A 20436-nucleotide genomic window follows, 5' to 3' on the forward strand; every position below is an offset into this window, starting at 1 on the left:
GTAACCATAATTGGCCACACTTTACAACTACAGTAGTGAAGATTTGTGGGTGTCATCCCCACCCCAGTTTTACCTGCTCATTGGAGGGTTTTTGGGTAATCAATTTATTGTGTTATGTGTTATTTACTTTATGGTATAGATGTAATGCATGTTAAGTTATTTCAGTTTATGTGTTAAGTTATGAGATAGATGAAGGTGATGTGTTTTAGAGGCAAAAGTTTGAAGTGATGATTCATCCCCCCTGCCACCCCACTCTCAAAACTTACAATGTGATGATTCATCCCCACTGCCACCCCACTCTCAAAACTTACTTTCCCATTGTTATTTCCAACAGTCCTTTGATAACTGACTAAACTCGATTAATACTAATTCTCTTCACTGACCAACCTAACTCAATTTACACTAACTTCCTGTGATGACCATTTGAACTTGATTCCTACTAAATTTTGCTCAGTTGATACTGGAGTCTCCTATAGTGCTCGATTGAGTTTGGAAAACACTAGTTGTGCTCGATTAGAGTGTAACATTTGTGTAACATCAATGACAATATACAATTGAATAGTTGTTTTCAACAATCTCCCTCTTTGGAATTGATGGAAACGCATGTCATTATGCAAAGAAAATTTAGAGTAATAGAATGATTTATATTTTTTTATAATATCCTTAGTTTCATTATGATTCTTCATCCATGAGAACTCCCTCTGAGATTCTTCCTCCATCATCTTATCTTCAAACCCTGTCTTATCAAACTCTCCCTCTTGCTCTTATACAAATCTCTTCCTCTGATTCTTTTCTTTGACATGATATCAAACTCTCCCTCTTTGACATCAAATGCCAAATACTTTAGACAATGAATTCGCAATGTACCTGATGTACTGATTCATATGCAATGTGCTCTGAAATCCTTGCATCAACTTGATAGTTTGCAAATGAAGCTTTGTCAATGCATCACTAATTTGTACTCTAGTGAACATCAAATAGGGGAATGACCCCTAGCTTACATCTTAGATACAAAAATACATCCTTAGGTAATGGTTTGGTGAATATGTCTGCAACCTACTCCTTGGAGTTCACATATTCCAATCTTACATCTTTGCCTTGAACTGATTCCCTCATAAAATGATGCTTGATTGCAATGTGTTTTGTCTTAGTTTGTATTAGTTTACTAATAATAGTTGCTTGACTCAAATTATGTTGGAACAATTAATTGTTGCAACAACATATTATGCCTTTGTTGTAGACTAAAAGATGCAATTTTGCTTCTTGCTTGTCCATGATACTAACCTCTTTCCAAGAAAGAATGTTCCTCGACTGGTGTTTTTCCTATCATCAAGCTTCCAACCCTTTCAACTCAAAGTTTCCTCCTTTCTTGTACCATAAGCCATAGTCTTCAGTACCTTTTAAATATCTCAAAATTCTTTTGACTAACATCATATGATTTTCTCTAGGATTTACAGAAAACCATGCAACTATACCAACTTCTAATGCAATATCAAGTCTTGTGTGTACCACATACCAAAGTTTCCTAATCATGGATCTATAGGATTGATTCTTAAGAAAATTGTAATTTAAAGGTAACCTATATCATATCTAGTAGATTTCAATTTGCTATTGTTGAAAATTCAATACTCAATCATTACCATTACCAGTGAAACAACTCTATATGAAAATATAATAAATTTTATTTTCATAAATTTAACAATTGGCTAGAAATTGAATTTTAGTTAGTTGTATAAATTAAATAATTGCAAAGTCTTAATTTAAATTCTAAGTACTAATGGAGGAAGTTAAGTTGAAGTCTTTTCAAATAGAATGGAATACATGACATTTATATACTAGAAAATTATTTCATATTTTGGATTTATTTGGATATAATAAGTTTTTGGTATAGTTATTATTAAATGATATAATGATTGCAAGAGTGGTGTAATAAAATGAATATGTTAATGAATCTTTTTTAGAACTATTTAATAATATTTATATGTCAAACTATTAATATGTAACATAATTACTTTTAAGAAAATATTAATATTTAATAATAAGATAATATTGAACTAAATAAAATATATTTAAATTTTCTTTTTTTCCAAATAGATGTACTGAAGATGTGTATAAAAGTATTTATTTTAGAAATTAGTTTTGATCTTTAGTTTATCTATTTGGATTTATCTTTATAGAAGTATTTGTTTATTTTCTCAAATCTAATTTAGGTATGTCATTTAACTTTCTTGTCACTATCGTGTGTTGATTCAAGTGCTAAATCAACAATTTCTTCTTGAGTTGATTTTGCATTTAGAGGCCCAATCCCTAGTTCAATTTATACACCATTCAATTTTGTCATTACCACTTAAATTTATGGAACCATCATCTAGTGCATCTTGTGTGTTGGAAAGTGTTGTTCTTAATCTTTTTTCTAGTCATAAAATCAATTTCTCTACATGACTTGACAACATGAAAGAAGTTACCTCTGCAAGTGCAAACCATTAAATACTATAAACATTTTTTATGCAAAAATATGCCAAGAACATTAATATAAACTAAAAGCATCCACTAATTTGAAATCATTCATTTAATATTTACTTAACATTTCTACATTATTGATATCTTAGGTAGAATGAAACATCAAAGAAAGAACAAAGGTCAATTTACCAACACAAACGGTAGGGTCTCCTAACAAAGTGAAGACGATTTCACTAGTCTACTAGAGGATAGAATCGCTGAAGGACAGTGTTCCTCAATATAGATTGCATTTTAAATTTGAGAAAAAAAATCCTGCCTTGCACTCTTGAAAACCCTAAGATGCAATATGGATGCAAAAATCTTAACCAATGGTCCAATATTGTCTATGCTTGTTAAGATGCTGAAAATATCTAAATCAAAAATTGTGTGTGCTCAGCTTGTTTCAGTAAAAGGCATGTTGAATGCCCAAAGGTGGTTGTTGATCTGAAGAGTCCAGCAAAAGATAGCCGGTCATCACCATCTGCATGGCAAATTTCAAGTGCATTGGTAGGGCTTGTATCATCTATTTTACGTTAAAGGCAAGATGATCCTACATGGCTATATGCCTTGAAACGGCATTGAAAACAATGCTAGCTAGGTAAGTGAGTGAGCTGCATGTTCATGTAATTGTAGTTGGAAACCTATGCCTAAGTCATAGGTCTCGTCAAATTTCATTTATGAAATTCATTCGATCTTCATCCGAATTTTATGATATTTAATATGATAATGTTATTTATAATAATATTATTTTATTGTGATTAAATAGAGTTATTTAGTTTAATTGTTTAGCAATTTCAAATTAATTTGACAATTAGTGGATATATTGCTTATATTTAAAAATAATTAACTAAGCTAAATTTAATGTCACTTTTTTTCCAATTTTCACCTTTACCCAATTTCATCCAAATTTTATGCTCCATAATGAGGTCTTACGCTCTATAATTAGCTAGGTCAATAAATTCTACACATTTAAATCCTGATATCAATATGAAATTATCAATTTATGTTAAAAAAATACATGTAAAAATAATAATTTAAATTTTTAACTTATAACTGCACTATTATAATATAATTAATATTTTATAATTTAATTATTTTATAATTTAAATTACAATATAATCATTCTTACTTAATAATATGTCAAACTCCGTTCTTAAATAGTAAAAATTAAAAATTTGGCACTACTTGTGAAACACACGATTAGCAACAGCTGAGAGAATGAATTACTGGTGCAGAGAGGACATGTACAATGGATGGTGTTTTAGTTTAGGGCCCGTTTGGTGAGTGGAATAGGAATACGTATTCTGGAATACATATTCCAAAAATTTTGAATTCCTTGTTTGGATGCACCAAAACAGGATTGGAATACAAAGCAAAAATGAAATATGTATTCCATTTTTGGCCCAAAAATGGAGTTTTGCAATTCCACCAAAATAGGTGGTATTGGAATACGTATTCCTATTCCTTTTTTTTTTTTTTAGAAAACATAAATTTTCAGGTCTGCGAATTCCCATCAAATATTGGCTGAACCAAACAGAGAACAGGAATACGTTCTATTCCGGAATATGTATTCCAGAATACATATTCCTATTCCGCTCACCAAACGGTCCCTAAGGATTTAGACAGTGCCCTCGTGGACATGGGAAGAGACGGCAGATAAAAAGGTGGTTATAGATTGTAAAAACAGAGTTGGAGTCATGAACAAGGTAGAATGAAGCGGGAATCGCTTGGTGGAAAAAATTTGTTAAAGGCCAATTAACATTGTGTTGATTGTGTTGATGTATAAATAAAGACTTTTTTGTTCAAGTTTTGAATTTCAGGGTTGAGCTATTGTATTTTTTTGTCTAATCAACAAGGATAACAAATAATTAAATATACATTTTATTGGTTCTGTGCAGAGCCTTTGTCATAACCTAAGTTTAAAACATTTATTAAACAGATCATAAACTTAAAATTTCTTTTATAAAAAATCAACATATAAATTTCTTCTCTAAAAAAATCAAGAATAGAAACAATGATAGCAGATATTCACAGCCTACGGTAATTTTGATAGAATATATTTTGGATACCTTTGCAAACCATACTAAATGACCCAATTTGAAAATTTTAAGAATACAAAACATAAATGGCAAAATGGCAAAATAAACCCACCATATAGAACCATTGCAATACTTATATCATCAAAAACTGAAACACAACAGTAATCATGCCTTCTGTAATATGAAACTTTCACAATAAAATCAAATCCCAAATTGACAAAGAAAACAGAAATTTAAATTGAAATACTATTATAAACCCATATAAAACCATTATAAACCCCCACCATGTAGAACCATTGCAACATTTACATCATAAAAAGTGGAACACAACAGTAATCATGCCTTCTGTATTATGAAATTTTTTCACAATAAAATAAAATCTGAAATTGACGAAGAAAATTTTTATTTAAGTACTTTCAAGCATATAACTTAATTACTGAAATACTTTCAAGCCCATAATAAAATCAAGATACTGAATACTGAATCACCAAAATTAAGCATAACCCTACAAATTTTAAAATCCTTTCACAATAAAATCAATCTCAAAATTGAAATCACCGAAAGAAAAAAAAAAATCCAAGTACTATCAAGTAAATAACTGAACTCCTAGAATTACTAAATCACCAATAATTACGCACGCCCCCTTCAAAATTGGAGTTCCTTTAACAACAAAATCAAGCCCAAAATTGACATCACTGACAAATGTTAACAATAAAAATTAGTACTTTATAAGCCCAATTTCCAAGATCTATTTGTCATGCCTTATCTTTGAGAAGTCGTTTTTAAAAAAAAGATTACTCCTATATATTGTCATAACATAGCAACAACTATTTATTTATTATATAATTTAAAATGTTTTTTAATCGGATTAAAATATTAAATAAAATAACTTTATGGATTCAAATATTTGTCATTTTAATATATTAGAAACTTGATTATGAGGTGGGCAATGTACATTTTATGGGCCATGGTTATGAAAATCCCTACTGAAAGTGGATCTGGGAATACAAAGAAACGCAAGACCTGGGAATTAAATTGCTATTGCAGATTGGAGCGATCGTAAATATCCATGGCATGATAATTTGGTAGTTCAACTTCAGACTTACATGGGAAGATCACAGTTACGTAAGTTGCGGCTGCTGTTATGTAATGAATTTATCCGAGTAAGCCAGAAGTCTGTTCGTGTATAGTTGGAAACATTGCACTGCAAATAAAAGTTCAGATCTGGAGTTTAATTAATCGGCTGACCATCATTATGTGTTGTTCAGTTTCAGATATATTATAAAATAGTTCGGTAACTCAATTGAGTCATTTCTAAAAGAAATATTGAAACTTACTCTGTAATACAAAACTGAAAGCAGATCAAGAAAACTTAATATTTTGAATAAACAGACAAATTAGTTCTTTAACTCGAAACAAATCATTTGCTCCTACTTGAACATTAAAGTCAAAATTTGGGGAGATATCCATTGGCGGTTTTACATCCATCTTCTCAAATGCATGTTAAAACGAAGTTTAAATCCTAAACAAATATCCGGCTCTGCCAGCTCCCAATTTGAATAACGAATTTTTTTTAACAAACTCCGTTTACTCTTCAGCAATGTTGCCTTTCTCACTCACATAAATACCATCCAGAAACTTCCTAATATCCTTGTTTTTCACATGGCATTTCTGCAAGAAAGAAAAAAACACGACAAGACATATTAGCCCACACCCATGCACCTTGTGTCTGACCTTACCTTTCCTATAATTTTTCCAAATAATGCGTTGCAAAACACACTCCTAAAGTTGATAACAAAGACATAAAGCACACGTCTGAGAATTTTAATAAATACATAATGGCCAATCAAGCGTTATTCCCTTCTTTTTAGCATATGCTTTAGAATCCAATCAAAATATAGCACAAACATATGCATCTATCTAAGAGACTTGAAAGCAGTCTTTCCTAAAAATAAAGGCATCGCACATTAGTCTATCAAATTAACAAGCATTGGACTTCTGCATACATGATACATGATCAGTATCAAGTAATCGTAAATAACAAACCTGATTTATCAAAGCAGCAGATCTTGACACAAGCTCAATATCATTTCCCTCCAATACCAATTCATCCTTGACCTTTTCAGACCTGGTAATAGTAACACCATCTAGAAGATTGACCTTCCTCACCTGCAGTAATTCGATTTAGGTTCCACAAATGCAAAAAAATAAAAGAATATCCTATCACCTTTGAAACATCAGACTTTGATTATACCAAAGGTAATGTAAAACCTTAGATGTAAGCATATCATGTAATGATACTTTCAGCTTAAAAAGACTAATTGTAGTCACAAGATCATGATCAGGCATCATAATGGTGTACTTAAAAGCAAGGTTCCATGGGGACGGGGGGTACTTTGGTGCTTGGTGTATAGGTACAGGTGCGGCTGACAGGAATACATCAATTATTTTTAATATAATTTCATATTTATGGTAAATATGAAAATGAGTCATGACAATGGTTTTTCAAAACAGGAAAAGAGATAAAGATTGTAGATGTAATGTATTGGTTCCAGTTTCAGATTTGCAATATGTTTGTAAAAACCATATAGGCTAAATGTTTGCATGTATGTAGAGAAGGCAGCCTTTAAACATGAACAAGATCATAATTTCTTAAATCATATAACAATGACATTACAAAACATAAACTTTTGACTTGAGCATGATAAAGCTTATGGTTAAGCAGTATTCTATGAAAGTTTCAAACTGATTACAATATTGAATTAAGCTTAACATAGGAGAAGGTGATCTGCAAACAAAGACGAAACAAAATTTAGAAATATAATCTGCCCCAAGTAACCCCAAGTAACCAGTACTTGGGTAAGGGATGCAACCTTGATTAAAAGTCCCACTAAACCATGGTTAAAAACAGAGTTGACAGCAAAATTTTTGTGCACAAAATCCAAGTCCAAGCATGCCTTGAACTGCAGTCTGTTCAAACATGGTTAAAAACACTCCTCCATTAAATCAAGACAAATATTATTCGGTGATAAATTGAGTTGTGTTTTACAAACTAGAACCAATAAGGATATATTAGGAACTCCTGTGTAACAAAGAACCTGCAAGATGTTCTGTACTGGATAGATGTTGCTACACTTTTCCTAATTTTGGGCAATATTGCTGTCTTAAATGACAAAGAATCTAGAAGAATGCTACTTTGAAAACCTACCAACCTTGAATTCCAAAATAAAATCTACTGTCCTAAAGCAAAAATGTGCTCTGATAGAAGAACAAAGGAGATATCAGTACCAATGCTTTAGTTAAGCAACAAAAGATGGTCATAAGAAAGGACGGCAACAAAAAGGGGGCAGTCCTAAATCAGATATGTGCTAATATGGAAAACCAAAGGAGATATATGAGACTTCCCTTGTTCAGGTAAAAGGGCATATGGAGATGAGAAATGACAGAACATTGAAAAAAAAAAGGCAACGGGGTATAATAAGATATACCCATCACAGTGATAATGGTGACGAAGACAATCATTATACACTCCTGGAGACGGCTATAAGACAGAGATAATATAAGGAGTCATAAGAAAACGCAGGAGTAGTCCAAATGAAAGATGCTTTCACTATAATGACAGTGAACCAAAATGATAATAAACAACCATTGGTCTAGATGAAAAATCTTTGAAGCAGACAAGTAGCATACTACAGTGAGCTGAGGTGGCATATTTTCAGTAGTTTCAGAGTTTCATTGGCATCTCATGGTTCCTGCCAAAAGTTGCCATATAAAAGTCCACTAGATTGGAGCGTTTGCCAGCAATTACAGAGCATAAGACCTAGCTAACATTCTATCAAGCCATAAAAACGCACATCAGTGCAATAGAAAAGGTGCAAGTTCATGACAATATAGTGTCATAATAATAGTGATATGCTGTCAAGGAAATGTTTTAATCAAGGTTGCATGGGTACGTGGGTACGGGAACGGGAACGGGTACGGGAGCGGGTACGGGTACGCATATTTTTCAAAATAGGGGACGGGGGTATGTGTGTAAGCCTAATTTTTTCTATATAATTAATATTTTATAGAAAATATAAAAATCAAAATATCTATCATGAGTCATGACATTGAGCATTCAAAACAAGAAATTTGAAAATATAAGCCACAAGTCAAATATATATATATGCTATTGCTGAATGTTTAAAGTATTTTTCATAATTGGGGATGGAGGTACTTGGGTATGTCAAACTTACTTAAAAATTACACTTTTATATTTATAAAAAATCTGATTTTATGAGTCATGACAATGGTTTTTCAAAACAAGAACAGTGATAAAGTTTGCAAATGTAATGTACTGTTTTCAGTTTCAGATTTGCTATATGTTTGAAATAATAATACATGATAAATGCTTAGATGCATAACAAAGAAGGCAGACTTTAAACATGAACAAGAAGATCCTAAACCATATGACAATGACATATTGCAAATGATAAACTTTTAACTTGAACAGTGATAAAGTTTATTGTTAATGAGTATCAAAGTTTCAAACTGATTTGGTATTGAATTAAGTTTGATAAACAACAAGCTAATACAAAAACAAAAAACCAAAAAAAAAAATCAGAATCTTAATCAAGGTCCTTAGCTATGATGCTCTCCACCGAGTACCCGGTACGTGGGATACGTGTACCCGGTACTTGGGTACGTGGGTACGAGTACCAGGGGTGTGGGTACGAGTACCCATGCAACCTTGGTTTTAATAGTCTAAAGGGGAATCTTGGGTAGAGTGAAACATCAAACAAATAACAAAGGTCAATTTACCAACAGAAACAGCAAGGTCCTAACAAAGTGAAGACAGGGGTTCACTAGTCTACTAGAGGATAGAATCGCTAATGGACAGTGTTCCTCAATATAGATGCATTTAAAATTTGAGGAAAAAATCCTGCCTTGGACTCTTGAAAACCTTAAGATGCAATATGGATGCAGACAACATCTTAACCAATGGTCCAATATTGTCTATGCTTGTTAAGATGCTGAAAATATCTAAATCAAAAGTTCTGTGTGCTCAGCTTGTTTCAGTGAAAGGCTTATTAAGTCAGCATGCAACTATTATTGAAGATGAAGTATCAGGTTCAGGTATAGTTTCAGTGCCAACTGATGCTCTTTGAGATAAACAGGAAAAGGAGAGAGGATTTGTTACAGAAGCCTGAAGTGAACTTCCGTTCTAGATCTCCAGTCAGTGAAAAATGCCCGAAGGTGGTTGTTGATCTGGAGAGTCCAGCAAAAGATAGCGAGTCATCACCATCTGCATGGCAGATTTCAAGTACATTGGTAGGGCCTATATCATCTATTTTACATTAAAGGCAGGATGATCCTACATGGCTATATGTCTTGAAACGGCATTGAAAACAATGCTAGCCAGGTAAGTGAGTGAGCTGCATGCTTCAAGCATTCATGTAATTGTAATTGGAAACCTATGCCTAAGTCATGAGATTCGTCAAATTTCATCCATGAAGTTTGAATTTCAGCAAATTTTTACCCTTTCCGATCTTCATCCGAATTTTATGATATTTTCATTTAATATGATAATATTATTTATAATATTATTATTTTATTGTGATTAAATATTGAGTCATTTAGTTTAATTATTTAGCAATGTCAAACTAATTTGACAATTAGTGGATATGTTACTTATATTTAAAAATAAATCAGAGTTGCCGGAAACTCCTCTGTCCCTCCTTGGGCACGTGTATCTCCATATCCAATTTGGAAATGTATCCAATACTGCTCGGATACACGTCGAATATTGTACCCATGTCTGCCTAATAAAATTGATTTTTGAGCTGTACCAAATACTAGGTACTATGGGATTTGTTTTTCCTTAGATTTGACGTAGATCTTCCCTTTAATGTAAAAAAAACTATATTAAAGCAATTTTTTTAAACAAATAGTATAAACAAAACCCTCACCGAATGAGAAAGACAAATAAAATGTTTTTCTATTTCAGCAACCCATTTTTGGGTTATCTTCTAATGCAACTCTACTATGTTTACATATTGTAAAGTGTTAAATTAACTTATAAACATATATGTAGCATTTATGTCAACAGCTATGAAGTTCGGCAAGGTCAAAAAATTCCAAAAATATCAACACTAAATTTGCCTTCTAATTTTCAACTGTGGAGGGAGGCTGTGATTTTTTTTTAAATTGGAAAAACCCCTAAAAAAGTATTATTTAAATATATTATCAGAAAACATCAAGTTGCTTTTATCAGTACTGAACTTGACCCAAACTTTTTTGAACTTTATTATTTTCTTATCATTAGCCGATTAATGAGCCTCGTGCCGAAAATTCGGCAAAACTTGTGACACAGCTTGAACTCAATTTGAGAATAGTAAGGCATTCAGATGAGTTTCAGAAGCAGATCAATACCCAGTTCCACATACAGATGATGGTTATTCAGAGTATTATGTTCTTTATATATGATATTATGTTGGCCAAGAAGCAGGAGCAGAGATAGGTGCAGATTGTTATAGGGAGTAAGAATCTGATGCTTGTTATTCAGAAAGCCCATGGTCCAGATACAGATACTCACCCTACATAGTGGTTAGGGAGATAGAGATCCAGATATTAATCCAAAAGCAGAAAAAAAGGCTTAGGTTGGTTCAGTTGAATAATTATTTTAATATGTTGATATTGATATGATGCTATGATTACAAGTTTATGGTGTTTTTGTACTAACAAATCAAAACCCCATTTCAAATTTCGTCATACAGAACCCAAACTTGAAACCAAACGCAAACCAGCAACATAGATTTGGAATTTAAATATCTTATCAGTAAAATGTCCCTGCAATTTTTTCTCAATTTCTACAGCAGGTATAAATTTGTTTTATCTAAACAACTAATTCCCCAGAGAGAGATGTCCGAAGATCCCAGTTAATCCCCAGCACATTCAAAATGTTCCTTGAAGTCTCGGGGATGCCGGAAACTCTGCAATACTCCCCATGACATTATAATAATTCCCAAGATACTAAAAAGTACCAAGACACCCATGACCTGAAAAAAGTAGAGACATTACCAATTCCCCCATGTTTCAGTGTCCCAAAATGCCCTTGGGATCAGGAACAGCAAAAAGGAGCAGGGACTGCACCCTGTGGAACTATATACAACACATATACAACGAGAAGATATTAAATCTATATATGGTTAAAATAAATTAATACAAATTTACGATTTCAGTACATATTCTGCAGAGATGAACTCAAAACTAATACAAATTGGAACGAAAACCAGCAACTTATATTGAAAAGGACAAAAGGGAGGGAAACTGGAACCAAAATCAGCAACTTAAGTGAAAAAAACAGAAGGGGGGAATTGAGGGAAACATTTGAGAAAAAATATTTCCCGTGGAAGCTGAAGGAAAAATAATATAAAAATCAAGTATTCTCTGTGAACACAACAATATATAACATCACGAATTAGAAGGAGCGAATGCAGAAAGGAATGAAAACCAAAGATTAATGGTCGGTATTGAAGTTAAACGTTGTAAACACGGAGCAGCGGTTTCAGAATACTCTCTCGTCAGAGCCTGGATATCAAATGCTCTTCCATTCCTCGTTTCGCGCTGCTCTTTATACCGTAAGTATAAAGCGCCGGTGTTTAAAGTTTACGGCGCCTACTCGATTGCACATACAAATTAGGTTACAAACGGCATGACTCAACCTCAGTTTAATGACATAAATTTCCTGTGCTCCTCGTTAATTTTCATTTCACAAAAACTGATAATACAAAGCCAGAAATCTACTTCCAACAATCAAAACTCAACCCAGAGTTTCATGCCACGAATTCTCTATCCACCAAAAATTCATTTCATAATGACTCACAGACCATGCTTCCATTGTCACCAACATTTAACCTAAGATTTAACCACCCGATCACCTTCACAGCAAACACTCATTTCACGAAAGCTATTGATAAATCAAACAAAACATGCACCCGATTGAGAGAAGAAATAAACGATTCAACAGCCAAAATACCTTTTTCTCTCCCAAAAAGTTCCTGATCTCGATGTTAGTGCTGTTGTTTCCGATGCTGGCATTGATGGGAAAGTGAGCATACACAAACCTCATCTTGTACTTGAATCCCTTAGTCACACCAGTGATTAAATTCTGGACATGGCTTAGAGCAGTCCTGATAGCTGCCATTGTTTTCCTGGATCCAAACCAGGCATCCACCTTCAATTTCCTGCCTTTCTCAGTAAGCTGAAAATCGAGATTCAAGTGCTTAAAATTTCTCGTAAGCGTGCCCCGACGGCCTGAAACTCTGATCATCTTGGCCTTTATTTCAACCTTCACCCCCTCTGGGATGTCCATTGTTTCTGAAGCGATGATCGTCTTCATTTTTTTCTTGGGTAGTCTGTACACAGACCCAGTGAGAAATAATAGCTGCGAAAATTTGCCTCCGAATCGAAGTAAAGACGAAAGAGGTGTTAAACAAAGACAGCGAAATTTATTTCTTTTAGGGTTATGAAACCCTAAACAGACTCGTTACTTTTTAGGGTTTTCAACACGGTTACATCTCGGCTGTTCGTACTTATTTATTTCTCGATAGGGAGCCTAAGAGGGGGTTGATTGTTCATATCAACACCTTCAATTTTTATTTTTATTTTTATTTATATATATATATATAACTTTTTAGTTTAATAAGCGGGTGAAAATAGGCATCTTTAAAAGGATATATTTTAATTTTTCGTTATTACAAAGTTTTTAGATTTATAGAATTTATTTTTGGATTTGATTGTGTTTGATTTTTTGCATCAATGTTTTGGATCACAGTCCATGATCTATCATCAAGATGATGAGAGCTTCTAAATGTCTAGCTTTAATCTATAATTCAATCCCATGAAGGTTCATAATAGCACACATTAAATTTCTACAATTTGTGCATTTATGGAGTTTGCTTTTGGATTCGATTGTGTTTGATTTTTTGCATCAATGTTTTGGATCACACTCCATGATCCATCATCAAGATGACGAGAGCTTCTAAATGTCTAGCTTTAAACCATAATTCCCTCTCACGAAGGGTCATAATAACAAACATTAAATTTCCACAATCCATGTGTTTATAGAAATTGTTTCTGGATTCCATTGTGTTTGATTTGTTACATCAACATTTTGGATAGCATTCTATGATCCATCATTGGAATGATGAGAGCTTCTAAATGTCTAGCTTTAAAACATAATCCCATCTCATTAAGGGTCTAAATAACAAACATTAGATTTCCACAATCCATGTGTTTATAGAATTTACTTTTGGATTCGATTGTGTTTGATTTTTTTATCTATGTTTCATATCGAATTCCATGATCCATCATCAGGATGATGAGAGCTTCTAAATGTTTAGCTTTAATAATTCCTTCCCATGAAGGGTCCTAATAACAAACATGTGGCACAATATTTGCTAGAGTGAGTTTAATCATGGAGGAAATTCCATGTCTAACCATGTTTGAGCTAGAGTAGTATTGAGATAGGTGACCTCTCGGAAAGTCTCAGTGCTTCACCTCTTTAAGCATTAAAACTAATTCAAACCAAAATTGGGAAAAACTGCCAGAAACTACATCAAGGTCGAAATAAGTTTTCTCTCTCCAACCATGTGTTCTGCAAAATTTGACTCAGGCTCATTTGAAATATATTTGTTACCTTTCTAAAATGGTATAATAGTTGGGGTCTTCTTTAACACTTAATATGTTAAAATCCATGTTTCGACCATAACTGGGTAGTTATGGAACTATAAATGATGCAACATTCATAATCAACACTTATTGTTAAATACTTAACACTTTAACTACCAATTCAATAATGAATTATGCATTAGGACATTACATATGATGTTAAATACATCAGAACCGTATCAATTGTGTCTTGTAATATGAGCATTAAAGTTGCATTCTTGTATACCAACGTTAAAATTGCATCCATTATATCATGTAACTAACTGAGATACCTAACATATATGGCTTATTGACATCAATGACAAAACCAAATACTAAAGGTTCTGACGCAGTGCAAGGCAAGAGAATCCCCAAAGGAGATGTCCAAACCTCCAGCAAATAACCCCACAGTGGAAACACAACAACAAAGCAACAAAAATGCAAGATCTGATACCAAATCGCAACTCTTTATTCATACATATAACTGATTACATGCAATAGGCCCGGCTGTAAGGCCTTCTAGGTTAGGGCCAAATACAAACAACAATTACAAAATTAGTTATGCAAGATCCAACTTACAATCTCAATCCCAGCTAGTCCATATCTACAACTAGATAAGAACACTGAGAAGAATCCACACTTGTACCCTCCGATCCACCAAGCAATGCTCTGGTTCTCAAGCCACAACTTCTAGCTCTTCAAAGTTCACATCTACACTTCATCCCTTTCTCCAAGCTGGATGATAACAACTCCCTAAAAGCTTTATAAAACCCCCTACTTATACCCAACTAAGCCACAAGTCGGCCCAGCTCGTTTCAAACTAAATTAAATTCCCCCATACTAAATATATGTCGAGCCACAAGTTGGCTACGACATAAATTAAATACCCATACATAAATTAAATGTCAAAAGTTGGCTCACAGACAACTCTACACCAACAGGAACCAAAACCAAATCGAGTGCCAGCAAAACCAAGTCGAGCACCAGTAAATCCACAAGCATTGTTGAGCTCCCAGTGCATGTCAAGCACCACAGACATTATCAAGCTCCCAGACCTCTCCGAACTCCACAAACCATGCCAAGCTCCATAGACCATGCTGAGCTCCATAAAGTATGTCGAGCTCCCAAAGTATGTCGAGCTCCTAGGCATAAACTATGCCCAACAACAACTGGGCACCACTTCTTTGGTGACCAAGTCCACAACTACAAACCAAAATCCCTCCAACATGTAGGATTGCAAGAAAGCCTAGGATGCTCCTACATCAGGTTCAACAAAAACACTTTTCATGAAATTTATAGATGCGTTGTTGTTATGTTTTTAGAATTTGATGAAACTCCCTCTAAAAGGAACTACACATCTTTTGTGATTTCCCAAAAATAGTGTACAATCTAGGTTTGGTTACCCCATCTAAAGTTTATTGATTATTTCTTATTCTATTAAATTGACTAGTCAAAAATATGATTGTAGACATGATTAACAAGATTATTCCTTTTTAACTTGTATTGGCCTAGAAATGTTTTAGCTTTACAATTCTAAGTAGTGTGAAAGTGGCATTTAGAAGTGGTTCCTCTAAATTAGTTTATAAGTATTAAATGCATATATTTGAAAAGTAGACACCTTCTAGTTCTGAGGGAGAATTTGCAGTCCACATTTTCATGTGTGACATTTATATTTACATCTCTTACAAATTTTAGAATGAAAAGGTATCACCACTATTTCAAGTTTCCCTCAACTTGTAACCTTTTATCTTTAAAGTATTGAGGTGAGTGAGGGGGAAATTTAGGTGATTCTAAAGTTTGGTCATTTTCTTCAAATTTTGACATCACGTGCTAAAAACCAAAAACACAAAACTCTCAAAACCAAAACCACAAAACTCTCAAACATATATATTTCTTAGGAAATGAGAGAATAAATTTTTATTTTTATTTTGTAGTTGGCTTCTCCCTCTTGACCTAAAGGCTAAAATATTGTCTTATTTTATACAAGCCAATTAACTAAATTGGGCTCCTAATAGATTTGATTAGGATCCTAATTTATTTAAGTAATAATTCCAACTCCTATGATCTTGGTAAAATAATGTTATTTGGAGGGTGAACACAACCTCTTATGTATCAAATAAGACAATATTAGAATAATAATAAAATACACCTACCTCAGAATCCCAAGGAACCAAAAAAATTATGACCTTGTAACATCCTCGCCAAGTGACTTGAGAAGACAACTAAAAAACTAGAAAGGGTTTAAAATAAATTGTTTGCATTATAATGTATCTTAAACTAACTAACAAGTTTGTTATAGCATAAGAATAAAGATAATAATAAGTTGGTGAAATATAATACAGTAAAGTTTTTATTAAGGAACAAAAAATTACATCTCTTGGACCCCTTAATGTTGTTACTATGGTAACAACTCATATGGTGCACACAACAAGAAGTGATCAGAACTCAAACATAACAATGACCATCATTTAAGTCCATTGACTCAGTTGATTACAATAAGTGTCTATTGAAATGTCTTTTACAATAGTGCTTATAAGTAAGTACATTTCCCAATAGGATGCAATTGTGATTCATCCCTCTTAAAATATGAGATGTGACTAGTAGAAATGATTTTATATGTAGTAACATACCCTTCGTGAGCTAAGTTGTCTACATCAATAAACACAAATAGAAGCCACAACAACAAAAGGGATAAGCAAACAATCATAAACAATATATAAACAAGTATAGTCCATGGAAAGCAATAACATTCTTGTAGTATACATGACACATTCAAAGAAGCGTTAAATCAATAAGTAAGCATGATAATCTTCCAACACTTTCGCTTGGAAATATAATATTAGACACTAGGGGTACATCAGGGAAGAGTTTCATAACATGATCCTTACCCTTGGGTTGTCCTAGACTGATCTCTTTGGTCCCCTACCCCAAAAGAATTAACGTGAAGCTAAACCTTCCTTTCATGGGGAAAAGGAAGTTAAACTATGCCATTTACATTTGGCATCTTCTCCATTCACATCCCTAGCCTTTGTACTAGTACAAAGGCATGGTCTAGACATATATCCTTATCTTAATTAATATTTTACTCCTAATAAGGCATGGTCTAGACATATCCTTATCTTAATTAATATTTTATTCCTAATAATTTTTACAGTTTTCACTTGTTTTCTTAACTATCACATGGGTTGTCTTGGACTAGCCACTTTAGAACCTCAACCCCCATTAAGAGCTACTCCCCCTTAATGACTCCTAGGTGACCATCTTACTATTCAGTCGCAATAAATATGATACTAAATTACATCTTCCAATAGAAATTTACTCATGAGAAGTCACACTCAAATTTTGCCCATATCAAACCATAACTTTAGGAAGATAATTTTTGGTATGTCTCATATGCTTATTTCACTAGGAAGAAGATACAACGAAAGGCATCAACAACACTTGCCTCGCAACTTTACAATTTTTTTTTTTTTAAATACATCATTTAAACACATAATACTAATTTTTATGATATATGTTATGTTCTTAACAATAATATTGTTGCCTAATCCATTTTTTAATATAAGAATATATAGATTACAACAACACCCTCGTGAGAATAAGAGCATATGATAATCAAGCACTTGTTTCCTATCTCACACATACACCCAATTATAACAAGGTTTAACATTTTGATTAATTAACTTCATCTAAACATAACTTAGTTACTATTTATAAACATTTAGTAACACATAATAAAAACATATTTAACACATTCAACCTATTTATTTTACACCAAACATTAAAAATTATTTTTCACTATACTCATGTAGCAATCTAGTTACCCTTCTAAAGGTCCATTCTTCTAAGCTCCCCATATTTAAAATATGATTTTTTACATATAATAAATACAAAAATCTATGGAAGACTTGTTAGCATGAATTTTTATGGTATTCCTATGGGGGAGTATCCTAGCAGCATTGGAGACATGTTTCAGTAGTTGTGTGTTGCATTCATGCAAGAGTTTGTCATTGATGTCAACATATTTGTTATTCTGTGAAGACTGATAGAGCAACAAATAGAGTTTGGCTTCACATAGTTCAAGGATTGAAGATCACCTTATGCCCACGTAGGAATATATTCTAAAGTATGTCTAGATGCTATAGTCAAGAGCACATACAGAAATATGAAGATTGGATAGAGTTATGATGGATTTGGTGAAGGAAGCTTTCAGACAGTGTTTCTGAAAAGTGGGTACTAATGTTTTGATTGTATCTTCTAACAGAGTGGGATATGGTTGAGCAAGCTTTGACAAAGGTTGAAGACACATTGAAGATTCTTTGGTTAATCAAGCACATTTAGATGATCAATGAGTAAAGAGCTATGAAGACTATGAGTAGATGAATTGCTCGTAATTGTGAAAAGATGTAATATTGTAATGTAACATGTAATGTAATATCCTAAGTTCGTCTTATATTATTATTGTAATTGGGAAAGCCCCAAGGTTGACTCGATAACTTACTCTAGGACTTGGTATAGAGGAAAGGTCATTTCCTTGGATGGTTAGTGTGATGAAGTTGACGCACAGTGAGCTTAAAAGGAAATGTATTTGAAAAGAGAAGTTGATGTTGGATAGTTATTGATGTACACTTGTATGATTTAGTGAGGATAGTACTGAAGCTGTTTGGATAGTCGGTCCATCTATCTTCCTTTCAATGCTTAACAGGACTGAAATCTCCTTACAAGGATTCATATGTATTGAATGTATTTCATTGACTCCTAACATGGTCCATCCTTTCACAAGGAACTTTATATTAGTACATCATCTTATGGGTACCATCCCCACTCGGTTTTCCCTCTGACAAGGGGTTTCCCTAGTTAACAGATCTGGTGTTATTATGTATGGTTATCTTTCTATGGTTGTTGTGTCTACTATTTACATCTTTCAAAATTAATAAGAATATTAGGAGTTATTTTAATTGCACAATTGATTCACCCCCCCCCCCCCCCCCCAAACTCTCTTAGCTATCTTGCTGGACTTTACTTTCTAACAATTGGTATTAGAGCATCAAGTCCTTGAAGGAAAAGCTCAACAACTTAAGTAGATCTATGGTGCATTTTAGGAAAGAAAGTCTAAAGTTTAATGGAGTTAACTATGACAATTGGAAGAAAAAGATAAAGACACACTTGTTATACATGGGTTTGGGTTACTAGTTGTTTATTAAAAATAAAAAGGGTGTGATTGAATAAGACAAGCTTGAGGGTTGTGATAAAACTCAAAAAGACACATTCATGTTTAATATGTTTGCTAGAGAAGCACTATTATCAGATCAACCTGAAACTCAATTTGCTTAGGTAAAAGCTTTAAAACTTGCTAATGAAGTTTGGAAAGCTTTGCAAAGTACGTTTGAAGGTGATAAACATGCTTATAAGGTTAGATTACATAATTGGATATGCTTATTTCAAGATGCTAAAATGATGGAAGATAAATCTATAAGAAGTTACTTTGGTAGAATAGTAGAGACTGTTACAGGAACTAAGACTTGTGGTGGAGAGAAATCAAAAGATGTAGTTGTATGGAAGATATTGAAGACTTTGACACCTGCATACAGATAGACAACACAAATGATTGAACAAGTTATTCCCTACACATCTTATTTTACAAGAGAGACTTTTCTTGGGAGATTACAGTCATCAAAGATGTGGATGAGATGAAGTGGAGAATTGCCTAGAGTTGAAACTGCTTTTAGTGCATTAAGTGTTCAACCTATGTTAACAAAGAGTGCTAGTACAAGTGGAGATTATGTCAATAGCATCTGAACAAGAGTTGAAGAAGAAAATAAGATTGAGGAAGGGTTTGAAGACTTTGACACCTGCATACTGTATATGTGAAAATGTGGCCTATGCTAACACACACACTTCAACACGGTCCTTATTTGCAGATTCATCCGGAATGAACATTGGATTGTTCATCCAACAATCAGCTGGCAAGACTACCTATTGCCTTCTATCTAAAGGGAATTGCTTGTTAGATATCCTCAGATTTGAGGTGTTAAGCAACCAAACCCTCTATGAATGAAGGATTTAAAAAAGAATGCGACTAATCTATATGAGAATGCAGATTAATCTAGAATGGAGTATGCATGTTTAATCTAAGAACATGTAAAAAAAGCTATGCTAAAATATATGCATACTATGCTAAATGAGATTAAACTAGAAAATGAATATC

General features: G+C 33.2%; 1 protein-coding gene across 1 annotated transcript; it reads right to left on the reverse strand.

The window, feature by feature from the left end:
• Window positions 1-5900: 5900 nt before the first annotated feature.
• LOC149541156 (large ribosomal subunit protein uL6-like) lies at window positions 5901-13019 on the reverse strand. Its single transcript, XM_089802147.1, has 3 exons — window positions 12556-13019; window positions 6585-6707; window positions 5901-6209 (listed from the first exon to the last, which is right to left on the reverse strand). Exons 1-3 carry the CDS (start codon window positions 12916-12918, stop codon window positions 6126-6128), a joined length of 570 nt encoding a protein of 189 aa, XP_089658273.1. The 5' UTR covers window positions 12919-13019; the 3' UTR covers window positions 5901-6125.
• Window positions 13020-20436: the final 7417 nt, after the last annotated feature.

This window comes from Cupressus sempervirens, chromosome 9, assembly GCF_028749045.1.
Source record: "Cupressus sempervirens isolate cs-2001-9-10 chromosome 9, ASM2874904v1, whole genome shotgun sequence".
In the NCBI taxonomy this organism is placed as follows: domain Eukaryota; kingdom Viridiplantae; phylum Streptophyta; class Pinopsida; order Cupressales; family Cupressaceae; genus Cupressus; species Cupressus sempervirens.

Bases quoted from the DNA above. Each gene is read 5' to 3' on its own strand.
- LOC149541156 (XM_089802147.1), bottom strand. From the start codon at position 12,918: ATGAAGACGATCATCGCTTCAGAAACAATGGACATCCCAGAGGGGGTG. The intron at 6,708-12,555 runs GTATTTTGGCTG...GAATTACTGCAG, and splicing joins ACTTTTTGGGAGAGAAAAAG to GTGAGGAAGGTCAATCTTCT. The intron at 6,210-6,584 runs GTTTGTTATTTA...TCTTTCTTGCAG, and splicing joins CTGCTGCTTTGATAAATCAG to AAATGCCATGTGAAAAACAA.